The following is a 26,167-nucleotide window of genomic DNA, read 5'->3' on the forward strand; positions in this document are numbered from 1 at the left end:
TTTCGAAGGGCCAACATCTCCATGGCCGAGCCACTCACTTGCTTCAGGCGGGTGGGACGTAGCTGGGATTCCAATTGCTATTTTACGGCTGAACCATTTGGAGCTGAATCCCTGATCCATTGGTGAGACATTAGCCAGACACCCTAAAGAGGTGCCTCTTAAATCATGTCTGTGGAGTCAGGAAGAGCAGAGAAGGTCTTCAATGATGAGCCTGTGCACAACTGAAAACCCCACTCCTTTCCCAATAAAAGATTAATCATCAGATCAGTGCACCATGGAGGAAGCAACTTGCTGACTTCATTTAAATAGCCTCCGCATTAAAATAGCTGTAACTTGTCCTGTGTTGTCTCTCAGTCATAGAATTCCTACAGTGCAGAAGGAGGCCATTCAGCCTATCAAGCCTGCACCGACAATGATCCCACCCATGCCCTATCCCCATAACCCCACTCATTTACCTTGCTAATCTCCCTGACACTAAGGGGCAATTTAGCATGGCCAATCCACCTAACCCTCACATCTTTGGACTGTGGGAGGAAACTAGAGCACCCGGAGGAAACCCACGCAGTCATGGGAAGAACATGAAGACACCACGTAAACAGTGACCCGAGGTTGGAATTGAACCCGGGTCCCTGGCGCTGTGAGGCAGCAGTGCTAACCACTGTGCCACCGTGCCACCAGTCCTTCCGTTGTACAGCTTTTATCGATGACCTTTTCACAAGTTGTGGTCAAGTTGCGCTGCCCCGTAATTTAACGGAACTAGCTCATAGGACTAGATTATAATTAGCGTTATCATTCATGCTTAGCAACACCAAAGGAGTAGAAATCTGCGCATTTCATTTATAATGGAAAAATAATTTGTCTGCTTTTTGTTCATTCTCCAGCCCGACCAGCTGAAGATTTAATTGTGTGTGTCCTGAGATCTGCTCCTTGTAGTCCTCCTATCCTTTGGCCCGTTCAGAGGAGACACAAAGTCTTGTCGCCTTTCTCAGTTGAATACATGAAGCTCCTCTGCACTATTTCAAAGCAAAACGGGGAGATTTCCCCCTCCCGTTTTCTTGCCGATATTAATCCCCCCTCCAACATCGCTAAAACTGATTATCTAATCATTAATCCTGTTTCTGTGCACACATTGGCTGCTGCATTTCCTACATTGCAACAGTGATCAGACTTTCATGAGTTGCGAGATACTTTGGAGCCAATCTGAGCATGTGAAAGATGATTTGATTTATTATTGTCACATGTATTAGTATACAGTGAAAAGTATTGTTTATTGAGCGCTGTACAGACAAAGCATACCATTCATAGAGAAGGAAAGGAGAGAGTGCAGAATGTAGCGTTACAGACATAGCTAGGGCGCAGAGAGAGATCAGCTTAATATAAAGTAGATCCATCCAAAAGTCTGACAGCAGCAGGGAAAAAGCTATTCTTGATTCAGTTGGTACGTGACCTCAGACTTTTGTATCTTTTTCCCGATGGAAGAAGGTGGAAGAAAGTGGGCAGAATTTTCCCGCCCTGCCGCCACAGCAAGACGAGGGGTCGACCACGCAAAGGTCCGTTGACCTCGGGTGGGATTTTCCAATCTTGGGGTGAGCGCGTCTGGAAAGCCCCACCCAGTATGTCCGGGGTTCTGGACAAGTACAAGCTCTTTCAGTGTAAAAAAAACCCAATGTTAGTTTTCTCATGAGTAAAGAAGGCCACCTTGTGGCCTGACTGAAGACTGTCAAAACTGTCCATTGAAATCCCACTCACCGGTTAAGAACATAAGAAATAGGAACAGGAGTAGGCCACTCGGCCCATCAAGCCTGTACCAGCAGTCAATAAGACTATTGCTGATTCATTGATATCCACTGACTTTCAGAGTGTCACAAGGTTGTTTTTGCCAGTGTCAGTTTCTCAGATAATGCAGGTTAAAGGAACAAAACATCCTGTTAACTAAAGAACAAAATGAATTTAATTTATATCACATTTGGCTGCTCAAAGTGCTTCAAATACCATTGTTGCAGTCGTGGTAATTAAGTATTTGAATGTGGCAGCCCTTTTGCATACAGCGTTGCTTTATATGTGATAATACAGAAATTGTTAGTTAGTTTGTTTGTAGTGACAGAGAGGGAAGGGCAACAGTCAACATGTCATCGAATAGAACATTTACAGCACAGAAAGAGGCCACTTGGGGCATTGTGTCTACACTGGCCGAGAAGCGAGTCACCCAGCCTCATCCCACTTCCTAGCATTTGGTCTGTAGCTGTGCGGGTTACAGCACTGCAAGCGCACATCCCAACTCCCCTGTCAGGGTGAGAATTCAGCTACCTACAGCCAAAAGTACTTGCTGCTCTTTGTTGAAGAGCAACCCTCAATGCTCACCTGAAGCATCAGAAGAGACCATGGGTACTTGATTGCAATGTTCCATCTACAAATGCTGCTTCTGATAATGGTGAGTTATTGATCATTACACTGAAGTGGACGATGCTACAGTGGGGAGTGTCGGTCAGAACCATCAGGACGTCTCACTCACTTGTGCTTCACAAAGCAATTTGATTTGATTATTGTCACAGTGAAAAGTATTGTCTCTTAGATGTTATATAGACAAAGCATACTGTTCATAGAGAAGGAAAGGAGAGTGTGCAGAATGTAGTGTTACAGTCATAGTTAGGGTGTAGAGAAAGACCAACTTAGTGCAAGGTAGGTCATTTCAGAAGTCTGATGGCAGCGGGGAAGAAGCTGTTCTTGAGTCGGTTGGTACGTGATCTCAGAGTTTTGTATCTTTTTCCCGAGGGAAGAAGGTGGAAGAGAGAATGTCCGGGGTGCATGGGGTCCTGGATTATGCTGGCTGCTTTTCCGAGGCAGCAGGAAGTGTAGACGGAGTCAATGGATGGGAGACTGGTTTGCCTGATGGACTGGGCTTCGTTCATGACCCTTTGTAGTTTCTTGTGGTCTTGGGCAGAGCAGGAGCCAGACCAAGCTGTGATACATCCAGAAAGAATGCTTTCTATGGTGCATCTATAAAAGTTGGTGAGAGTCTTGACGTGATCCAGTAACGCTTTGATGCTGTTATGAGATGAGAGCGGAAATGGTCCATTTCCCTTGAGTCGGAATATTTAACCTTGGTGAGTTGAGTGGCCTTTGTTGTAAAAGGGAAATATAAGTGAAATGTCCTGTGTGTTTTCTTCTCAGAATTGAGCAGCTGTATCAGAATGTTCTCGCGCTCTGGCACCAGTCACACATAAACATGAAGAGTGTGGTATCTTGGCATTACCTAATGAATGAAATTTCAACTATTCGTGCTTGGAATGTTTCCTCAGTAAGTATTTCTCCTCTGTGCACAACGGGTTAATGAATCCAAGTTGTTTTGCGGTTGATCAGACTGTTTCAATTGTTTCATAACATTTTTAAAATTCAATTCATGGGACATGGGCATCGCTGGCTGGCCAGCATTTATTGCCCATCCTGAGTTGCCTGAGGGCAGTTGAGAGTCAACCACATTGCTGTGGCTCCAGAGTCACATGTAGGCCAGACCAGGTAAGGGCGGCCGATTTCCTTCCCTAAAGGGCTTTTGTAAACCAGAGGGGTTTTTCCGACAATTGATGATAACTTCCTGCTCGCCATTTCTGAGACTGCCTTTCAATTCCAGATTTTATTAATTGGACTTCAATTCCATGGTGAGATTTGAACTCCTGTCCCAGGGCATTAACTTGGGTCTCTGGTATATGAACCCCACGGGCGCCACCGTGTCCCTCATGGAGCATAAAGACTGGCATGGACCATTTGTGTTGAGTGGCCTGGTTCTGTGCTGTAAATACTATGACTGCCTGGCTTTGTAGGCCTGGAGTGGTTAGAGGCGTTCTGACATTGTAATCCTCATGGTCTTCACACCAAGTCTTTTCTTTGCATAGATAAAAACCATGCTGCCTGGAGAACACCAGCAGGTGCTAAGCAGTCTTCAAGAGCACCTCAAGGACTTTTTAGAAGTTAGTCAGGAGTCTGAGGTCTTTTTGGTCAATGACGGCAACCAACTTGAGAGAGAAGTCAAGTTCTGCAAACAGTATTACGAAGATCTGCTCAAATCAGCTGAAAGAGGTAACGGAACTAGATCAAAATGTCAAAGTGTATATGTTTAATAGAAATGGTTTGAACAAGGTTAGAGTCCAGTAAAGTAGGACCATAAGATTTAGGAGCAGAATTAGGCCATTCAGCCCATTGAATCTCCTCTGCCATTCAATCATGGTTTATAAGTTCCTCACCCCCATTCTCCTGCCTTTTCCCCATAACCTTTGATACCCTTACCAATCAAGAGCCTATCTATCTCTGCCTTACATATACTCAATGACCTGGCCTCCACAGCCTTCTGTGGCAATGAATTCCACAGATTCACCACCCTCTGGCTGAAGACATTCCTGCCCATCTCGGTTCTAAAGGGTCATCCCTTTACTCTGAGGCTGTGCCCTCAGATCCGAGTCTCTCCTACTAATAGAAACATCTTCCCCACGTCCACTCTATCCAGGCCTTACAGTATTTTGTAAGTTTCAATGAGATCCACCCCCCCCACCTCATCCTTCTAAACTCCATCGTGTACGGACCCAGGGTCGTTCCTTCACTCTGAGGCCGTACCCTCATATCCTAGTCTCTCCTGTGCAGAGATTCTCACCTGTGCTTGAGGTGCAGTCATTCTGATTCTCTGTCCCCACTCCTCACAGCTTGAGGATGTTGGCAACTCCTGGGGCAGTGGTAATGATGTAACTGGGCTTTTCCCACCCCTTCCCCCCACCTTCCTGCACTCATGTTAACATTCTGGGAAAGACCACAATAAAGGAAGAATTACAGTCCCAACAAAGAGACAAAAAGACACGGCAAATTCATCTCTGGAATAACATGAGATAAATGTTATCAATCGATAAAGACACTTGTCTTCGAAAATGATGCAATCTCTGCCTCTATTAAAGATTCGCAGAATTGGCTTCTACACTGGGTAGCCATGCATTCCAGAAGCAATTTAGATTTGGAAATTTAAGTTTAAGTTTATTTTGTCCAAACAATTATTTCACGGTTGCAAAAAGTTTGAATACCTTAAGGGTCTACTTTTTTTGAAACTTGATTGGAACGTTTTCACTCAAAGGGAAATGAATTCATCAGAATAACTTTTCGGAAAGGCGATTTAAGTGAATGGGATAAACGGGCAGAGCAAAATCTGGAGAACGAAGGGATTGGGGAATGAGGTTTTTTGGATTCTTTAATGGAAGTTGGCATTGCTGGCATGGCCAACATTTGTTGCCCATGCATGGCCTGCTAGGCTATTTCAGGGGGCAGTTAAGAGGCAACTGTATTCCTATGTAGGCCAGACTGGGTAAGGACAGCAGATTTCCTTCCCTGAAGGGCATTTGTGGACCGGGTGGGTTTTTATGACAGTCAATGATTTTTCCATGCTAATCGATGATAGTTGTCATGGTCACCATTATTGAGACTGGCGCTATATTCCAGATTTATTGATTGAATTTAATTCCACCAGCAGGACAGCACAGTGGCATGGTGGTTAGCACTGCTGCCTCTCAGTGCCAGGGACCCGGGTTCAATTCCCAGCTTGGGTCACTGTCTGCACGGAGTCTGTACATTCACCCCGTGTCTGCGTGGGTTTCCTTCAGGTGCTCCGGTTTCCCCCCACAGTCCGAAAGGCGTGCTAGTTAGATGTATTGGCCGTGCTAAATTCTCCCTCAGTGTACCCAGACAGGTGCCGGACTGTGGTGACTAGGGGATTTTCACAGTAACTTCATTGCAGTGTTAATGTAAGCTGACTTGTCACACTAATAAAATAAACTTTAACTTTGTGGTATGCTATGGTGGGATGTGAACATAAGCCCCCAGACCACGAGCCAGAGGATTACTAACCCTGCGACATTACACCACTGTCTCACCATTAGTAAGAAAGGGGCGGGTTTGCAGGCCTGTTGACCTTTCCCAATGTCCCAACATATTGTACTTTCAAGCGTTTTGATCTCTTCCCATTAAACCAGAGGAACAAGAGGAATCCGCGTGCAATCGCTTCATCTCAGAGGTACGGAACATTCGACTTCGTGTGGAGAACTGTGAGAAGCGACTGATACGTCAAATCCGCACACCACTGGAGCGCGATGACCTGCAGGAGAGCGTGCAGAAAATCTCTGAGCAAGAGGTCAGCTTTAGAAAACCCTATCCCATTGCCTGTATTTAAAATCCCATCCCTCCCTCGCATTCTGTTAATGCTTCAATAAGTATTAGAATTACTGTTCAAAGACATGTTCTGGACTTCCATTGTGGAACATTTTTGAAAAGACGTTCATTCTCGAGACATGAGCTTTGGTCACAAGGTCAACTCTTGTAGCTAATTTTATAGCCGGTCTGATGTAACTGGGACGGGGGTGACGAGCCCACTCATGAAAGAAGTTAAGTCTTGAACACATTAGTACGTAACTGGAGTCCCATACATGCCCAGACTGGGTAAGGACATTTGGGAAGCAATTGGGTTCTTATGATATGGCAGCACGGTGGTTAGCACTGCTGCCCCCTCAGCACCAGGGACCCGGGTTTGATTCCCGGCTTGGGTCACTGTCTGTGTGGAGTCTGCACGTTCTCCCTGTGTCTGCATGGGTTTCCTCCGGGTGCTCCGGTTTCCCCCCGCAGTCCGAAAGACGTGTTGGCTGGGTGCATTGGCTGTGCTAAATTCTCCCTCAGTGTACCCGAACAGGCACCGGAGTGTGGCGACTAGGGGATTTTTCACAGTAATTTTATTGCAGTGACAATGTAAGCCCACTTGTGACACTAATAAATTAAACTTAAACTTACAATCGCTTAAATGATAGCTGCTTTTTACTGAGACTTTTTAAAATTAAACTGAATTCAAATTTAAAAAATACCTCATGGGGATTTGAACTTGTGTTCTCTGGATCCTTAATCTACCAACACAGTCACTACAATTGGCAGCACAGTGGCACAGTGGTTAGCACTGCTGCCTCACAGCTCCAGGGACCTGGGTTTGATTTCCAGCTTGGGTCACTGTCTGTGTGGAGTCTGCACGTTCTCCCCGTGTCTGCGGGGGTTTCCTCCGGGTGCTCTGGTTTCCTCCCACAGTCCGAAAGTCGTGCTGGTTAGGTGCATTGGCCTTGCTAAATTGCCCCTTGGTGCCCCAGGATGCGTAGATTAGGGGAATTAGTGGGGTAAATATGTGGGGTTATGGGGATAGGGCCTAGTTGGGATTGTTGTCAGTGCAGACTTGATGGGCTGAATGGCCTCCTTCTGCACTGTATGATTCTATGAAATGACTGTGTCATGCTCCATCACCTGAATGTTGAACCATGCTGAATGTTCTGGCATCTTTTTTTTTTCTGATCAGAAACTGAAGAGGGAGCTGGAGGAGCTTATTACGGATCTTGAGAAAGTGACTGCCAAGTGTGACAAATTCTTTGGACAAGCCTCTTCATCTTCAGCTCCGACCCTACGCACAGAGCTGAATGTGGTGCTTCAGAATCTCAATCAAGTGTATTCGCTGTCCTCCATTTATTTGGATAAGTAAGGAATCCGTCTTTATCAGCAAATCTTCCTCAGGGAATAAGAAAGCGGTCGTTTGGGTGCACACTTTGGCTGAAACATAACCACTGCAGTGAAACATACGGGTGGGAGGGAGGATTCTCCCAGACCGCTGTGTGACTTTAGCAGCGCAATGGGCCGGGAGACACAAGCGGAGGTTGTTTAGCTCCCTTCCCGCTGGGCGCACGGCCAGTCTTCGGGACCGGATTACTGGCGCCATCAGTTCCACGCCAGAAAAGGGCACAGAGTTGTATAATTTATTAAAACCCCCGGGGAGCTGGTGGCCTGACCCTGCTGGAGAGAAGGGGGGCCATCGAGGCACCCCAGGAGGTTGAGGGTAAGTGGGGTACACCCTGGGCATTGCCAGCTTGGCATTGCGAGCTTGGCAGTGCCAGCCTGCCCCCCCCCAGCACTGCCCAAGTGGCAAAGTGGCAATGCCCAGGGAGCACCTTGGGACTGCCTACCGGGCATTGGGCAGTGTCAAGGGGGCATGGCCTAATGTAACACCTGCTCAGACACGTCAGTTTGAGACAAATAAACAAGTCAGGACCAGAAGGCTGATCAGCCAACTGAGAATCAGTGAAACCTGCACAAACAGACACCCGCAAACTACCATCATCTATTTAAAATGAGAAGCTTGCGAGAGACCCAAATAACCTGCGTGGCACAAAAACCAGTCGCTCTCAAACTACAAACCATAGGCAGCTTTCCATGCGCCAAGTTAATTTACAACTTAAAACAAGGGATGCATAAGTCAGTTTGAGGTGGAGTATTGTGAGAGAAATGGGGAGGCCTTTGACCAGCGCGCGCAATGGCAGAGAAACCCTCCACCTCCAGGATTGAATCCTTGCACATCTCTGCCTCAGGGATCAGGGAGTTTCACTTCCTACGTTGATGCTGGGGAAAGGACTCTCCATTCTGCCGCCTTTTCCTTTACAGTACAGATGGTGATACGAAAATAAGGATACCTGTAGAAAGAAAAGTAGCAGCAGTCCCCAAAGTGCTCCACAATGTATGGGTGGGATTCTCCAGAGTCTCATCTGCAACTTTCAGGAGGGCACAAGTTATCCCAATGCACTCGTTTACAGAAACGTGATCCCCTGATGACCATGAAATCATTGTCGGAAAAACCCATCCGGTTCACTGATGTCCTTTAGGGAAGGAAATCCGCCGTCCTTACCTGGTCTGGCCTACATGTGACTCCAGAGTTACAGCAACGTGCGTGACTCTCAGCTGCCCTCCAAGGGCAACAAGGGATTGATTTCCAGTCTTGAATTTAATGTGCAAATATCTGGAATAGGGCTTGTGCCCGGCATCTTCTGACCGTAAGCATTGAGTGCGAGCAGCTAAGCCCCTCACCACAAGGGTCACATACAGAACCTGACTGACATGTGAACCAATTTATTTTGGGGAGTAATGGGCTGGGGACACCGATTCAGGGGGAGGTCCTAGAACCATAGAATCCCGACAGTGCAGAAGGAGGCCATTCAGTCCATCGAGTCTGCACCGACCACAATCCCACCCATAACCCCATGCATTTACCTTAGCTAATCCCCCTGACACTAAGGGACAATTTAGCATGGCCAATCCCCCTAACCTGCATGTCTCTGGACTGTGGAAGGAAACCGGAGCACCCGGAGGAAACCCACACAGACACGGGGAGAACGTGCAGACTCCACACAGACAGTGACCCAAGCTGGGAATTGAACCCGGGTCCCTGGTGCTGTGAGGCAACAGTGCTAACCACCGTGACACTGTGCCACCTATAAAAAGAGATTTTTAAAAAGCAAAGGCTTTATTAAAAAAGAACCTCGAGACTGATGTAATGTTATCGTAGCTCATGGAAGAAGCTGAAAATTACTTTTGTTTCAAACTACAGGTTGAAGACTGTCAATTTGATTGTTAAAAACACTCAGGAAGCAGAGGCCCTTGTGAAGCAATATGAAACTAAACTGGGTGAGGAAGATGCAGTACCAGCTGACACGGAGGCCATTCAGTCACTCCAGAATTTATTGAAGGTAATCCCAAATTTGGAACGGCATGCATAGAATTGATCAATTTTGCCACATCTGGCCCAACTGGTCAGTGTTTTTATTCTCCGCACACATCTCCTTCTGTCACTCTGCATTTTAATCCTATCAACATGTCATTATCTAGCTTCCCTTTAATTGTATCCACGCTATCTGCGTCAGCCACTCCATGTGTTTGCATGTTCCAGTTTCTCATCGTCCTCCTCTGACAGCACCTTCCAAACCCGTGACCTCTACCACCGAGAAGGATAAAGGCAGCAAACACATGGAGACACCACCACCTGAAAGTTCCTCTCCAAGTTACCCACCATCCCGCCTTGGAAATATATCCCCGTTCCTTCATTGTCACTGGGTCAAAATCCCAGAACTCCCTCGCTAACAGCACTGGGGTCAACCCACAGCACGTGGACTGCAGCGATTCAAGAAGGCAGCTCACCACCACCTTCTCAAGGGCAACTAGGGCTGGGCAATAAATGCTGGCACAGCCAGCGACACCCACATCCCATAAAATAATTTTCAAAAGGGTACAGAGGTTTCTCCTGAATTTCCTATTGGATTTATTTATGTTGCATCAATGACCCCTGTTTTGACTTCCCTCACAACCTCCCTTCATAACTTAAGTGTTCCATCCCAGGCAGAATCCTGGTGAATCTCCTCTGCAACCCCTCCAGTGCAATCACATCCTTCCTATAATGTGGCGACCAGAACTGCGCACAGTACTCCAGCTGTGGCCTCACCAAAGTTCAGTACAACTCCAACATGTTCTCTACATTTTCCTCAAAATTGTATCAACCTCCCTCAGATCCCTCTTTCTTCCCCAGAGAATTCAGTCCTCTGATACACTCTCACCCTCCTGCACTTCTTTCCTCAACAGCAATGGCGAACTGAAGTTGATGAGAGGCGGGTTGTCTTCCATTCACTAGAAGATGAACTTCAGAAAGGGAAGGCTGTCAGTGAACGCATGCTGAGGGCGCACAATGAGCGGGACATGGACATGGACTGGCACAAGGAAAAGGCTGTTCAATTGGCTGAGAGATGGGAGAACATCCGTTCCCAAATTGACAACAGGTCTGTATCATTTCTCACTGCATCTTCTGGAATCATAGAATCATACAGTGCAGAAGCCCATCGAGTCTGCACCTTTGGCCCATCGAGTCTGCACCTTTGGCCCATCGAGTCTGCACCTTTGGCCCATCGAGTCTGCACCTTTGGCCCATCGAGTCTGCACCTTTGGCCCATTGAGTCCCCACCTTTGGCCCATCGAGTCCTCACCTTTGGCCCATTGAGTCCCCACCTTTGGCCCACCGAGTCCGCACCGACTCATTAGAAACATCTGAACTCCCACATTATCCCATTTTACCAGCACTTGGCCCGTAGCCCTGAATGTTATGATGTGCCAAGTGCTCATCCAGTTACTTTTTAAAGGATGTGAGGCAACCCGCCTCTACCATTCTCCCAGGCAGCCCATTCCAGACTGTCACCACCCTCTGGGTAAAAAGATTTTTCCTCATATCCCCCCCAAACCTCCTGCACCTCACTTTGAACCTATGCCCCCTCGTGACTGACCCTTCAACTAAGGGGAACAGTTGCTCCTTATCCACTCTGTCCCTCATAATCTTGTACACCTTGATCAGGTCGCTCCTCAGTCTTCTCTACTCCAATGAATACAACCCAAGCCTATCTAACCGCTCTTCATAACTTAAATGCTGCATCCCAGGCAGCATCCTGGTGAATCTCCTCTGCATCCCCTCCAGTGCGTTCACATCCTTCCTATAATGAGGCAACCAGGACTGCACACCCTGCTCCAGCTGTGGCCTCACCAAAGTGCTATGCAACTCCAACTTGACCCCTCTGCTCTTGTAATCTATGCCTCAATCTCCTCCAGAACAAGTGAATTCTCGATGTACCTATTACTAAGAGAGGAATGAAACCGCCCCCACTCTAAGTAGAATTCAATTAATGTATAAATGTTGCAGGGCATTGGGTTACAATGCTACTGTTCTGTCAGCTGATAGCTGTGGGCTGGTGATGAGACAGACCAATACGCAGCTATCAATGTGACTGGAGGTGAAAGAAAGGCCTTCATTTCTATAGCGCCTTTCATGATCTTGAGACCTGTCAAAGCAATTTAAACCCAATCAAGTACTTTTGAGGTGAACTCACTGTGACAATGGAGGATTTGCAGCAGCCATGAACTCGCAAATCACAATGTGACATTTGACCAATCTTCTTGCTTTGTGATGTAAGTTCAGGTAGAAATATTGGTCAGGACATCCAGGAAACACTGCTGCTCCTCTTTGACTACAGGTTTTACACCCACCACAGAGGGCATATGTGGCCTTGATTTCACATCACATCCAAAGGGCGCGGTGGCACAGATGTTAGCGCTGCTGCCTCACAGCGCCAGGGACCCAGGTTCAATTCCTGGCTTGGGTCACTGTCTGTGCAGAGTCTGCATGTTCTCCCCGTGTCTGCCGGGGTTTCCTCCGGGTGCTCCGGTTTCCTCCCGCAGCCCAAAAGACGTGCTGGTTAGGTGCATTGGCCATGCTACATTCTCCCTCAGTGTACCTGAACAGGCGCCAGAGAGTGGCGACTAGGGTATTTTCACAGTAACTTCATTGCAGTGTTAATGTAAGCTTACTTGTGACACTAATAAATAAACATTAAATTTAAAAAGTCCCAGCATCTCTGACAATCCATCACTCCCTCAGTGCTGTACTGGGGCTGTCAGCCACGATTATGTGCTCAGGGCTCTGGAGTAGGGCTTGAACTCAATGCTCAGACACAGAGGAAACTCGAATTTGGGAGAGGAAATAACTGAAGCTTTGGTCTTTAAAGTTTATTTATTAGTCACAAGTAGGCTTACATTAACACTGCAATGTAGTTACTGTGAAAGTCCCCTAGTCGCCACACTCCGGCGCCTGTTCGGGTACACTGAGGGAGAATTTAGCACGGCCAATGCATCTAACCAGCACGTCTTTCGGACTGTGGGAGGAAACCGGAGCACCCGGAGGAAACCCACGCAGATACGGGGAGAACGTGCAGACTCCGCACAGACAGTGACCCAAGCCAGGAATTGAAGCCAGGTCCCTGGCACTGTGAGGAAGCAGTGCTAACCACCGTGCTGCCGTGCCACCCTGTGGAAGGAGAGAATTTAGAATCATAGAATCCTACAGTGCACAATGAGGCCATTCAGCCCATCCAGTCTGCACCGACCACAATCCCACCCAGGCCGTATCTTCATAACCCATGCATTTACCATAGCTAATCCCCCTGACACCAAAGGGCAATTTAGCATGGCCAATCCACCTAATCCGCACATCTTTGGAGTGTGAGAGGAAACCGGAGCACCCGGAGGAAGCCCATGCAGACACAGGGAGAACATGCAGAGAATCGAACCCGGGTCCCTGGCGCTGTGAGATAGCAGTGCTAACCACTGTGCCACCGTGCCGCCCTGTGGAGGGAGAGAATTTCGTGAACCTCCCAGGTCCAGTGGGACTAGCAGAGATTTGACAATGAGGAAATAATGAAATGGTGGGAAAATATGGAACCTATCATTATGTTCCAAGATCAATCGCTACTCAACTAGAGTAAGAGAGCACTGGGAGGCAATGGCAGTGAAGAGGCCAAATCAGTAGCCAAGTGTTCAAAGGCTTTCCTCTCTGTTTGCAGGCTGCATGAGCTGGAGAGCATCAGCATATCTCTGAACTGGTACAGAGACTGTTACAAAGACCTGGATCAGTGGATCCAAGAAATGGAAGCCACACAGCAGAAAATGCAAGAACGGCAACCGGAAGACATCCTGGCTGACGAGCTCCATCAACAAAAGGTAACTCGCGTGTTAATGATTCAGCCTGGGTTACAGTAATAATGTATGAGCTCATGGACACTTGTTGCTCTTAAGAGAGCACGATGAACACAATTCAGCATGTAATTACCCAAAACTGACAGGCCAGAATTTGCCTCCCGGATAATGGAGAGGTTAAATTTAACCAACAGGACATGGCACAAGATTTGATTTGATTTATTATTGCCACATGTATTGCAATACAGTGAAAAGTATTGTTTCTTGTGTGTTATACAGACAAAGCATACCATTCATAGAGAAGGAAAGGAGAGGATGCAGAATGTAGTGTTACAGTCATAGCTAGGGTGTAGAGAAAGATCAGCTTAATGCAAGGTAGGTCCATTCAAAAGTCTGATGGCAGCAGGGAAGAAGCTGTTCTTGAGTCGGTTGGTACGTGACCTCAGAGTTTTGTACCCTTTTCCCGATGGAAGAAGGTGGAAGAGAAAATGTCCGGGATGTGTGGAGTCCTTGATTATGCTGGCTGTTTTTCCAAGGCAGTGGGAAGTGTAGACAGAGTCAATGGATGGGAGGCTGGTTTGCGTGATGGATTGGGCTACGTTCACAACTCTTTGTAGTTCCTTGCGGTCTTGGGCAGAGCAGGAGCCAGACCAAGCTGTGATACAACCAGAAAGGATGCTTTCTATGGTGCATCTGTAAAAGTTGGTGAGAGTCGTAGCAGACATGCCCACATCAGCAAATTCTGAAACATTATTTTCTGTTCCTTTGTATTATGTATCATGAAATTCTTTTTTTTTAAGACATTGATATTTGCACACAAACCCACTCCAAGAATGTTTGACCCCAATGAGTCGAGGGTAGCCACAGGCCTCAAACATCCACAGGCTATAAGTCTCAACCAGAGGTCCTGGAGATATCGGTCCTGTGTATGCCCTAGTTTCCACACCTGCCTGACAAGCGGGAGTTCAGCGTTACACTATTCTCTTATCGGCAAGCACCTCCTTCAGCAACACCTTCCAAACCCACGACGTCGACCCCCAGGATAGCAGACACATGGCAATGTCACCGCCTTGATGCTCCCCTCTGAGCCACTCACTATGCTGTAAATATATCGCCATTCCTTCACCGTCACTGGATCAAAATCTCAGAACACCTTCCCTAACAGCACTGTGGGTGTACCTACATCACAGGGACTGCAGCGGTTCAAGAAGATGACTCACCACCCCATGCTGAAGGGTAACTAGGGACGGGCAATAAATGCTGGCCTTGTCTGCATACTCGCATCCCATCTTTGATATCCAGCTTTGACAAAGGGTCATCTGGACTCGAAACGTCAGCTCTTTTCTCTCCTTCCAGATGCTGCCAGACCTGCTGAGATTTTCCAGCATTTTCTCTTTTGGCTTCAGATTCCAGCATCCGCAGTAATTTGCTTTAATCCAGTATTTCACAGCCCGTGAATTAATTTCTCTCTTAGGATTTTGTATGCATGACTTTTATCATCTTGTAACCAACGGTGACCTGAATCTTGCAAGAGATTTTATAATCATGATGATGGTGTGAGTTGACCAAGTTTGGAAGTGTTACAACCGCAAAGGTTGGGCCGCCAAAGCATAGGGACAAAGTTGCCGAAAGGCCTGTCAGCATAGAACATGTCTGAAGCAACCCAAGGAGAAAATTGGGCAGAAGTCCAGTGAGTTCAATTACTCTCATTGTATTGCAGGTATTGGCTTCACAGGTGGAGATGAAACAGGGCAGAATGGACGAATGTCAGAAATACTCGGATGAATATTCATCTGCTGTGAAGGTAAGGTGGGAAATTCCACTGGAGTTAATTTAAATAAGTTAAAGCAGATTTCATTTAAAATGAGCAGCTTTTTTGACAGATTTACTGAGAAGAAACAGATTTTAGTTAAGTATTGCTTGGTAACTTGAGGTGGAGATGCCGGTGTTGGACTGGGGTAAACACAGTAAGAAGTTTAACAACACCAGGTTAAAGTCCAACAGGTTTATTTGGTAGCAAAAGCCACACAAGCTTTCGGAGCTCCAAGCCCCTTCTTCAGGTGAGTGGCTCACCTGAAGAAGGGGCTTGGAGCTCGAAAGCTTGTGTGGCTTTTGCTACCAAATAAACCTGTTGGACTTTAACCTGGTGTTGTTAAACTTCTTACGGTAACTTGAGGACAGAGATTTTAGGTAATTGTGTGAAAGAACCAGAGGTGAATGCTGGGGTCAATAAAATATCAAGGTATATATAGTAAAGTCGATGAATCCCAACTTGAAAATATATCGCTGTTCCTGCAATATCACTGGGTCAAAATCCTGGAATTCCCCCCTCCCCCTAGCAGCACTGTGGGTGTACCTGCACTATACGGGCTGCACTTGTTGAAGAAGGCAGCTCATCACCTTCTCAAGGGCACTAATTGGCAGCACAGTGGTTAGCACTGCTGCCTCACAGTGCCAGGACCCGGGTTCAATTCCGGTCACTGTCTGTGTGGAGTTTGCACATTCTTCCCGCGACTGCGTGGGTTTCCTCCGGCTGCTCCGGTTTCCTCCCACAGTCCAAAGATGTGTGGGTCAGGTTGATTGCCGTGCTAAATTGACCTTAGTGTCAGGGGGACTAGCTAGGGTAAATGCATGGGGGTTATGGGGATGGGACCTGTGTGGGATTGTGGTCGGTGCAGACTCATGGCCGAATGGCCTCCTTCTGCACTGTAGGATTCTATGATTCTAATAAGGGAGGGACAACAAATGCTGGCCTCACCGGCAATTTACCCCACCTTGTTTACCCCAGTCCAACGCCGGCATCTCCACATCATCACCAGCAATGCCCAGGTCCCAGAAATGGATTAGAAAAAGAATGGAAATGATGGATAGATCAGCCATGATTTTATTTGTGAAGTGAACCCAAGGAGCGGAGTAGATGATTCCTACTCCTGACCTTCCCTCCATAATGCACCTCGGATCGCCAGCCTGGAGTATGTACTCGTATTTCTGTTGTGAGACTTGAACCCACAGCCTCTTGACTCTGAGGTTAGAGTGCTTGCCAGCCGAGTCCTGGTTGACACAGGGCGGCACGGTAGCACAGTGGTTAGCACTGCTGCTTCACAGCTCCAGGGTCCTGGGTTCGATTCCCGGCTCGGGTCACTGTCTGTGTGGAGTTTGCACATTCTCCTCGTGTCTGCGTGGGTTTCCTCCGGGTGCTCCGGTTTCCTCCCACAGTCCAAAGATGTGCGGGTTAGGTTGATTGGCCAGGTTAAAAAAAAAAATTGCCCCTTAGAGTCCTGAGATGCGTAGGTTAGAGGGATTAGTGGGTAAATATGTGGGGGTAGGGCCTGGGTGGGATTGTGGTCGGTGCAGACTCGATGGGCCGAATGGCCTCCTTCTGCACTGTAGGGTTTCTATGATTCTATGATTCTATGACACCAATTGAATATTAAGAATGCACGACCACTCAATGGCCAGTTTGTTTTATGGTTGGTGGAGGGACTGAGGGTCCAACACAATGATGGAGATGGCCAGTGATGCTAATGGATGTCTGGGCTGGGTTTTGTTGACGCTGCTTTGAATGAGTCAATAACGTAACGATGTCTCCTTCCCCTCACAGGAATATGAGCTTCAGCTGATGACTTACAAAGCCATGGTCGACTCGCAGCAGAAGTCCCCAGTCAAACGGCGAAGGATGCAAAGCTCTTCGGATGCCATTGTGCAAGAGGTGGCAAATGTTAACCTTATAAACCTGATTAGATATGCAGATTCTAGGATTTGTTCTCCTTAGGGCACAGATGGTTCAGTGGAGTAAAAACAAAGAGTGCGGGGTATACTCGGCTGGTCAGGCAGAATCTGTAGAGAGAGAAACAGAGTTTAGAGTTAACCATTCCGTTCTGACCAGTGAACTGTCTCCCCTCTCTTCAACCTCCTCAGTTCGTCACAGCAAAGGTTTTTGAGTTTCCTTTTGAAGTGGGTATGCTTTTTCCCAATCCCAGTGTATTTGGTTTATTTGTGCAGTGAGCAATAAGGAGCAACTAAACAAGGGTTCCGAGCTAATGTTAAATTCCTTGAACAAATGTATTAAATACTATCCGAGTAAGAATAAACACACAGTCAAGCGTTTTACTCTCAGGCAATCATTGAGGCCACACACACAAGCGCACAGATGCCCACGCACGCTCGCAGACACACATGCGCGCATGCACAGACATGTGCGCTGGCTGGCACATGGGTACAGACACGTATGCACGCAGACACACACACATGTCTGAACAGACGCACACGTGCACAGACACACTCGTGCACACCGCCATATGTGCACACACACACACACACACACACGTGCACACAGATACACACACATATGCGTACATACACACCCATGCATGCACAGACGTATACAGATGCACACACTCGCATACCCACGTGCGCAGACACACATGCACCACATATGCTGGATCTCTGAATTATAGACAATGTCCCTCTCATCGCACTCCCCTGAGGATGCCTTCCTTGATTTTTTTTTTGCTTTCACCTTGGAAGGTAGTGCTGCATTTTAAAATACTTTGTTCTGTCTTATTTGCAAAATCCCTCGCCGGCTGAAAATACCAAATATGTGTCTAGCTAAAGCACTCTGAGTGTGTGATGGAGGTTAAAATACAAGGTCTCGTGATAACTTTGATCCCACTTTTCTTTGTGACTGTGTTGTAGTTTATGGACCTTCGCACACGGTACACGGCCTTGGTGACCTTGATGACTCAGTACGTGAAGTTTGCCAGTGATGCTTTAAAGCGATCGGAGGAGGAAGGGGTAAGAGCTGCAACAAATGAATATCCTCTGGTTTCCACTTTCTCCGATGGTGGGTGGGGGGAGTCCAGAACGAGGGGGTCATAGTTTGAGGATAAGGGGTAAACCTTTTAGGACTGAGGCGAGGAGAAATTTCTTCACCCAGAGGGTGGTGAATGTGTGGAATTCACTCCCACAGGAAGTAGCTGACGCCAAAACATTGTGGGATTTCAAGAAGAAATTGGATATAGCTCAAGAAAGAACTGAAGATGTGGGAGATAGCATTAAGAGTGGATCAGTCCATACCTGTGGTATAGCCCTGTGCTGAGAATTGGGAGAGGAGTGAATGCGTAGAATTGGAGTAAGTGCAACGGGCATCGCGAGGGGTGACCTGTCCAGCCTAAGGGGGGGAAGAGAATAAAAGGAACAGAGTAGTTACATTCGGGATGTTCCAATGGATGGGTGGGGGTGGGTGGGGGCACAGAATGATCCCATATACAGCATCAAATCAGATAATATGTCCTAATGGTATGAAGTGAGAGATAAATAATGGTTAGGGCCCTCCAGTGATGTTCTATATATAGATTATGAGAGGATACCGAGTTATGGATGTACTATATAAATCCAGAATATTATTCCTACACGAGGGGACACAGCTTTAGATGGGGGTGGCAGGGTGGCACGGTTGTCTCACGGAGCCAGGGACCCGGGTTCGATTCCCGGCTTGGGTCACTGCCTGTGTGGAATCTGCACGTTCTCCCCGTGTCTGCATGGGTTTCCTCCGGGTGCTCCGGTTTCCTCCCACACTCCAAAGATGTTACGGGTTAGGTGCATTGGCCATGCTAAATTGCCCTTTAGTGTCAGGGGGACTAGCAGGGTAAATATGTGGGGTTATGGGGATAGGGCCTGGGTGGGTTTGGTGGGCCGAATGGCCTCCTCCTGCACTGTAGGGATTCTATGACTGGTGATAAATAAAATGTAGGGCTGGCGTTCTTTACACACATAATGATCAGTGTATGGGATGCAGTCCCATGTAAATTGATGGATTGGAAATACTTCCAGAAAGGATTAGACATGGTAATGGAGAGGGGGGAAGGGGATTTATTTGGGGGCTCCGCAGAGGGGAATTAATGGTGTCAGTAACTTGTGATGTGATCTGTGTACAGAATGTTCTGTTACTGGCGCACTGCTGCCACCTGCTGTCACTCATGGTGTTAACCACCTTTCCCCTTGCATCAAGTATCGGTGGTGGTGCTTCAAGTGGTGTCTCCTGTTAAAGGGAAGCGGGGCGCTTTGCTCAGGGTCCCTAATTGTATCGCAATGAGAGCTGGTGCAACCTCACCCCCCAGCTGCTGTGGGACAGCATTTGGCTGTGATTACTGCTGGGTCTTGGAAATAAGTCTGTTTTTATTTGGTGCAGGGCTAGAACTGGCCAGCTGTACAGAAATCATTGTGTACAACCCAAGTGTTTATAACATTTCATTCAAAGTTCGCAAGCCCTTACATTTGGCCAGTCTGTAAAAGACTCGGAGTCTGATACTCTGCAATGTATCATTTAATTTTTAACAAGACGAGCAGTAATGGGAAAGATTGCTGTCGGCTTCTGCTGCCTCCTCCCTGTATCTGTGGTGCAAACTTTCTCTATCTCTGATTGCACTCACATTAAATATTGAGACCGATTTCATCTACACGTTTAGTATTTGCAAAAAGATATATGTACTTGAGTTGGTGCGGTCTCAAAAATGGAGCCTGCTCCCAAGAGACAGTATCTTAGACAGGGTAAGGTGAGGCAAACACAGCACTCAACTAGAGGACTCAAACATAAGTCTTGTATGCGAGCGTGCAGTGTGTGTAAGCCTGCGGTGTGTGTGCGTGCGTGCAGGGTGTGTGTGTGTACGTATTGTATATTTATGTGTGCATGCGTGCGGTGGGTGTATGCGGGTGGGTGTGCATGCGGTCTGAGTGTGTGCGTGGTCGGTATGTGCGTGTGCCATGGGTGTGTGTAGTGTGTGCGCGGGTGTGCCCGTGCGTGTGTGTGTGTGCATGCCCTGTGCATACATGTGTGAACACAACTGTTCTGACCTTTTGCTTTCAGAAATGTGGGTTCTGGTTTCTAAAATCAAATTGCAGGTTTGAATGAATCCAATCAACGTGGCTTCACCCGTAATCATTTCCATTTTTCACACCGTGATTTCTTTCCCTCTTAACCTCATCACTGCCAATTTGTTGGGATAACATTTCAACAATTATTGGCAGACAATCATCTGCCAGTAATTGTAAAACCCTGAAACAATTGATTTTGGATTCTGTTTCAGGGTGAGCCTTTCTCCTGAACTGAGTTAGCCCCAGGTTGGCAGTGAAGGTTCAGTGACCTCTCTTTGTGGTGTAGTTGATGTGTTTTCTCTTCCGTGATTGGACAATTGATTTCTTTTTTGATGCTTTGAAACCATCAATGAAATTCTCCTTGAAATCAGTCAGTGAACCTCCCTGAGCTGCCTGGCTGGGCGGATGGTGGTTAACCTCTCTCTGTCTACCACTTCTCCAAACTGATTTCCTATCCAACGATCAACACCTCCACTTGTTGTGAAGAGTGTAATATTGACACCCGCCTGTACGCTTATGCTTAGAGTTCAGCCCGAGATGGGAAGGACACTCTGGTGAAGCTTGCCGATGAACCTGCCCATTCAGGAGGCTGGATTGAAGCCGCGGTGAGTGACAGAGTGGGTGCCAATCTGGAACTTTGTGCAGCGTCTTCGTGGATCCAAAGAGAGGGAGCGGAAGCCCAGTGCTCGAGTAGCGAAACCGCAGAAAAAGATGACCAAACCATGAGGCAAGTGACAGCCCTGGAGAAAGATTTTCACCGTGAGCGGCGGTCAAACAGTTGGGAGAGGAAGAGCGGGTCCGAATATGAAGCAGAGAGTGGGAGGGTTCCACTCCGAAATGCAGGCTTTGCCAATGAGGTGGTGCATGAGGATGCAGGGGAGAGAACCAGACATGGCGCAGAAAGCAAAGAGGAAATAAGCATCGGACCACTTGTTCCTCCTGTGAGATTCCTGGACCGTGCATTCCTTGCTCAAGGAGAAGCAGAAGAGTTTGGAGGTCAGGTGCTGTCCGACACACCAGCCTGCCACCGTACTGAAATAGTGAGCAAAGCAGCCAGTGAAGAAACAGATGCGTCCTGCCCAGATGTCCACAGATCGAGCAGAATGGAGGTGGGGCAGTTCAGCCCTGGAACTCCAGGCAACCCCGGGGACATCTCTGATAGTTATCCCTGGCCGAACCCAGTTCTAGAACGTAGCACTCAGTTAGAAGACCAGCAGGCGAATCTGATGGGACAGCCAAGGCGTAAAACCAAAGGCAGCGCTTCAGCCCAGCAAGCAGCTTTACCACAAAGCAAATGTAAGAAGCAAGAGGAGTCACCTCGTCAGAATCCGATTGAGTGGCAATGCGCAGACCGCTCTGGTGATGATGCTGACAACCTTCTACTGGACTTTGATCCCACAACAGCATTGCTGGAGGAAAGGCACACACATCTCACACCAGCAGCGGCGGAGGAAAGCTCAGGGATTCTGGGAGGGGAAGCCATTGGCTTAAAAGCCTTGGCTGATGGGCTCAAAAGAGACAAGCCAGCTGTGGGGGAGAAGGCCCGCTCTGTGCCCCACGGGATGCCACGTGCTCTGAGAGAACGGCAATCCGACAATCTTAAAGTGAAGCCGGGCAGAGTGGCCCGGCACAATGATAGACAACCGGGCCATACGGAGGAGGGCGTTCCACGTATGGGGAAGTTGTTGGTGAACAAGAGGCCAACTCTTGAGGAGAAACATTCATCGGCCAATTCAACGGAATTGGAATTTTACTCGCCACCTGTCGACAGACCAACATGTCTGGGAAAGTCTGACCAATCCGTGTTTGAACCAAGTTCCAAACAGGGAGCAGGCACGAGAAAGCAGAGCGGGCTTGAAGAAATGGCCGGGGGAGACACGCAAATGGATTTCGTTCACCAAACTTCCTTGAAAGGAGACGCAAGCACAACAGATGGTAAAGAATCCATTTCCACGATGCCGGACACTCAGAACAAGCATGAGATGCTCCAAGTCACCGATCAAACTGACACCTCCTCCAATCCTGCTGCCATCGAACCATCTCCCAGAAATGAGTTAGCAGGAGACTATGTTGAGCGACCCATTCCATTGGATACCGTCAGCACGTTTAAACAGATCAATACTTACGAAGATCATGCTGAAAAATCAGGGGAGAGAGGTGACGAGATTGCCCACGTTGGCAGCACCAGGAAGAAGATTCCCGAACAAGTGAAGGAAAACCGTTTCACCGCCAAACCCCAAGGGCCGCGTCTGACGGAGGTTAAACCTGAGGGATTTGCATCAGTGAGTTGCCGTGAATTGGAGATTGCCGAGGCGCCGCTTGAATCCGATGACGAAGAGGAGGAAGAATTGGGAGAAAGTGCTGAAGGCAGTTTGAAGATTAAAGAACCCGTGAATAATGAGAGCGGAAGAGCAAAGTCCAGCAACTCCGTTTGGCGAGTTGAAGTAGTTCCTAATGGTCAGTCGGTTTGCCGTGAAGGTAAGCAGCGGGCCGTTCAAGGGTCTGAATTTAGTGTGGCGTTAGCAAGAGGAGATCTGACTGAAGAACACTTCCTGAAATCCAAGCCTTCCGATTGGGATTGCACCATGGACATACAGGAAAGAAGTGCGATGTTGCAGTGCATCCACCAAGGTCGGAATCTCCGGACTGCAAAGGAGAAACTGCAGGAGAAAAGTGCCGACAGCGTCATGGCAAAGATTGGTGACACCAAGGTTAACCCATCTGTTGCCACCCATGCAAATGGCTTGGCTGTACAACTTGGAAGGAATGCTGATGCCAAGGCGATGGAGGTAGATGGTGACAGGCCAACTCAATCCGACCAAACCAAAGGCAGACTGGTGGAGTGCCTGCAGCAACCACTGCAGCCCGCACCGAGAGACCCAGCTCACCCTGTCTGGAATCAGCAAAGCCCAAGGATGCCAGGAGCTCCTCATGGGATGGATCAGGGGGAAGGCACCATTGGATTCCAAACAAACTGTCCAAGAAATCGGGCAGCGCCAACGGAATCGAGTCCGGAAGTGGGTAGGTGTTGGGAAGTGGACTGGAACGCCCAAAAGGAGGTGGTCAGAGTGCCGGAACTGTTGGAATGGCAGAAGGCTGGAGAATGGTGTGGCGTGGAACATGCGTCCGGAACCAAGGTTCAAAGCGGAGGTTTCCCAAGACAAGCTGAAAAGGTACATGTCTGTTACTGAAACCAAAAGAGAAAATGCTGGAAGATCTCAGCAGGCCTGGCAGCGTCTGTAAGGAGAGAAAAGAGCTTTGATAAAGGGTCATCTGGACTCGAAACGTCAGCTCTTTTCTCTCCTGACAGATGCTGCCAGACCGGCTGAGATTTTCCAGCATTTTCTCTTTTGGTTTCAGATTCCAGCATCCGCAATAATTTGCTTTTATGTCCGTTACTGAAATCCGTTTGATCTATGTACTATCATTGCAGAGTAAGATGAATGCAAGGTAACATTTTTACGATAGGTTTCATTATTGTGATTAATTCCTTCCGTCAGTGTGGTGAGTGGAGTACAGGACGTGATTTTAGTTCATCGAGGTACCGTGTGACCAGGATCCAATTGATAAAGCAAAGTTAGCTAACGTTATATTTTGTGGTCCTCTCTGTGCTGAGCGCGTCATGTACTGGGGTGATACCGGGCTGTCAGAGACAGGTTAAAGGGACTGCTGGCTGCCCGTAAAGCGACCAGAACTTCGCGGGCAGACACAGCAGTGGACAGAACGGCCTAATGCACGGGCCTGTGGAGACTGCACCGGGTGTTCGCCCATGAAGGACGGCTCAAGTAGGAACTCCCAAGGAGCACAGGTAATATTTAATTTCTGTTCTCTTGTGGATTGCCTGCCTGAAATGGGTGGGCCACTTTTCGCGTCATGTCCAAAGAGCCTTCAGTGACCCTAGGACGCAGTGTGCGCGCAGGCTGCGTTTGTTCCAAGTGCCTGCGGCTTACATCCTCGCTTACCCATGTTGCACAGAGCAACATGTGAGTCTGATCACCCAACTGTACGGGGATGTCATCCATTGTAACATTGGTGTCAAAGGCGCGCTAACATAGTGAATGGATTTTACAAGTGTTGGATATGTATGATTATGAGATTTATGATAAAATGTATTTTTTGTCATGGTCACAAGGAGCAGAAAGTCTTTCAGGTTGGTGAGGACGAAGGAGAGATCTCCATTCATTCAGAGTAGCTGTCAACAGGTTAAGAGTACAGGGCTGATGGTACTTTTCTGGGTTGTTGATATCCCCCCCACTCCCCCGCCGTCCCTCATCCCCCGATTAGAAGCAGTGACAGATTCAGGTAAGAGTTGCTTGTAAACCTCCTATAAGAGACATTCCGCACATGCAAACTATTTTACACGTCCCATTCCGATCTTGTATGTCGAAGAGAAAGACGGGTGTATCACCGTTCCTTCATTGTCGCTGGGTCAAAATGCTGAAACGCTCTCTCTCTAACAGCACAGTGGGTGTACATACAATAGACGGACTGCAGTGGTTCAGGAAGGTACTTCACCAAGACTTTCTCGAGGGGTTTTTTTGGGTGTGGGTAATTTATGCTGGATAAGCCAGTGATGCTCACATCCCAGGAATGAATCAAAATCAGGATAACTCACCTGTGTTGTGCACAATTTATATGTAGGGTCTACAGCACATACGTTATTGGTTGAATGCATTCTTTCCTTTTCCTGCTTTTCCCAAAGTGTCCCAACTATCCTTGTGCTGCTGCTTTACCCGGTGGAGGGTCACCTTGCCGTATTTAACAGTAACAAAACTCTTTTTCCCTGAGGCTTGTATGCAAACGGTGATGGGACATGGCTTTATTTCAATGGCAGTTCCTCTGGATTTTGCCAGCTCACTGTAAGTATGTAGGGTTTTCTCAAATACGAATGAGCCATTCACAAAATTCTAAACAGCACCTTCCAGCCCACTGGCATCTCACTGAGCGCCTTAATTTTGTTTGTAGAGGAAAAGGGGACCTTCGACCGACATGGGTGGCCCGCGTCAGCAGCAAAGCCTGACCATCCTTGTCACTGAGAACCGGACCTTGATGCAGCAGCTGGAGGATCTGAAGGCGGAACTGCGGCTGGCGATTGAGGAGAAGCTGGGCCTCGAACGGACGGTGGCCCACTTACGGTCAGAGCTGGAGAAAGAGAGGAGGCTCCGCGAAGCGGTAGGTGACAGGAGCAATTCCGACCTGGAGGTGAGCCAGTACAAGGCAAGGTTGGAGGAGATGTCCCGGGCGAAAGCCAGGTTGGAGCAGGAACTGGAACGCTTGAAGCTGGTGATGTCCAGGTCCGAGTTCCATGTGCCGGCAAGAGGGATTGGCGACGACCATCCCGGGAGGTGGCAGTCAGAAGGACACCTTCTCGGACTGGAGAATCTGAATGGAAGCTCTGAGCGTATCGCTAAGGATACCGGACGGAGCGACTGTGACTTAGAAACTGTAGACCAGGTGGCGAGGATAAAGCACCTCGTGGACCAGATGTACAAATACATCAGGATAATTCATTGTGAGGTGGGGCAGAGAATGGTCGAGCAAGGTAGCCCGGCAGACAAGGCAGACATTCTGAGGAAGTCGGTCACTGAACTTCAGCTGATTAATGAGCGAACGTACAGGGACTTGCAGAGCTTGCTGTCTCAGGCCAGGTCTCTGGAAAAGAACCTAGGCGCAGCAGAGAGCAAAGCTTCCGCACGCTGGGAAGAGTTGAGCGGCCTCCGCCTCGAGCTGGACAGTTCCCGGGCGGAGCTGAGGCAGGCGCGTGAGAAAGAGGAGGAATACCAGCAGAAGCTGGCGCGCCTGGAACGTGAGCTGAGAGACAGCCAGAGCAGGAGCGAGGATTTCCGGCTGAACGCTCAGGCCCTTTCCCAGGACTGCGCCGGCACCCAGGTCCGCGTCCATCGCTTGG

General features: G+C 48.1%; 1 protein-coding gene across 14 annotated transcripts in view; it reads left to right on the plus strand.

Moving 5' to 3' along the window:
• Positions 1 to 26,167, plus strand: part of dst (dystonin) — a 653,330-nt gene that overhangs the window by 312,031 nt on the left and 315,132 nt on the right. For 13 of the 14 annotated variants that reach the window (XM_078213329.1, XM_078213327.1, XM_078213316.1 and 10 more), the window contains 10 exons: positions 3,172 to 3,298; positions 3,891 to 4,074; positions 6,003 to 6,160; positions 7,358 to 7,533; positions 9,431 to 9,569; positions 10,456 to 10,649; positions 13,254 to 13,410; positions 15,107 to 15,190; positions 16,988 to 17,095; positions 18,082 to 18,180. In XM_078213329.1, coding sequence (XP_078069455.1) covers positions 3,172 to 3,298; positions 3,891 to 4,074; positions 6,003 to 6,160; positions 7,358 to 7,533; positions 9,431 to 9,569; positions 10,456 to 10,649; positions 13,254 to 13,410; positions 15,107 to 15,190; positions 16,988 to 17,095; positions 18,082 to 18,180 — 1,426 coding nt within the window. Of the gene's footprint in view, positions 1 to 3,171; positions 3,299 to 3,890; positions 4,075 to 6,002; positions 6,161 to 7,357; positions 7,534 to 9,430; positions 9,570 to 10,455; positions 10,650 to 13,253; positions 13,411 to 15,106; positions 15,191 to 16,987; positions 17,096 to 18,081; positions 18,181 to 20,783; positions 23,433 to 26,167 lie in introns of all 14 variants that reach the window. The other variant, XM_078213315.1, reaches the window with a different exon arrangement.

The sequence above is a fragment of the Mustelus asterias genome, chromosome 5, assembly GCF_964213995.1.
Source record: "Mustelus asterias chromosome 5, sMusAst1.hap1.1, whole genome shotgun sequence".
Taxonomy (NCBI): domain Eukaryota; kingdom Metazoa; phylum Chordata; class Chondrichthyes; order Carcharhiniformes; family Triakidae; genus Mustelus; species Mustelus asterias.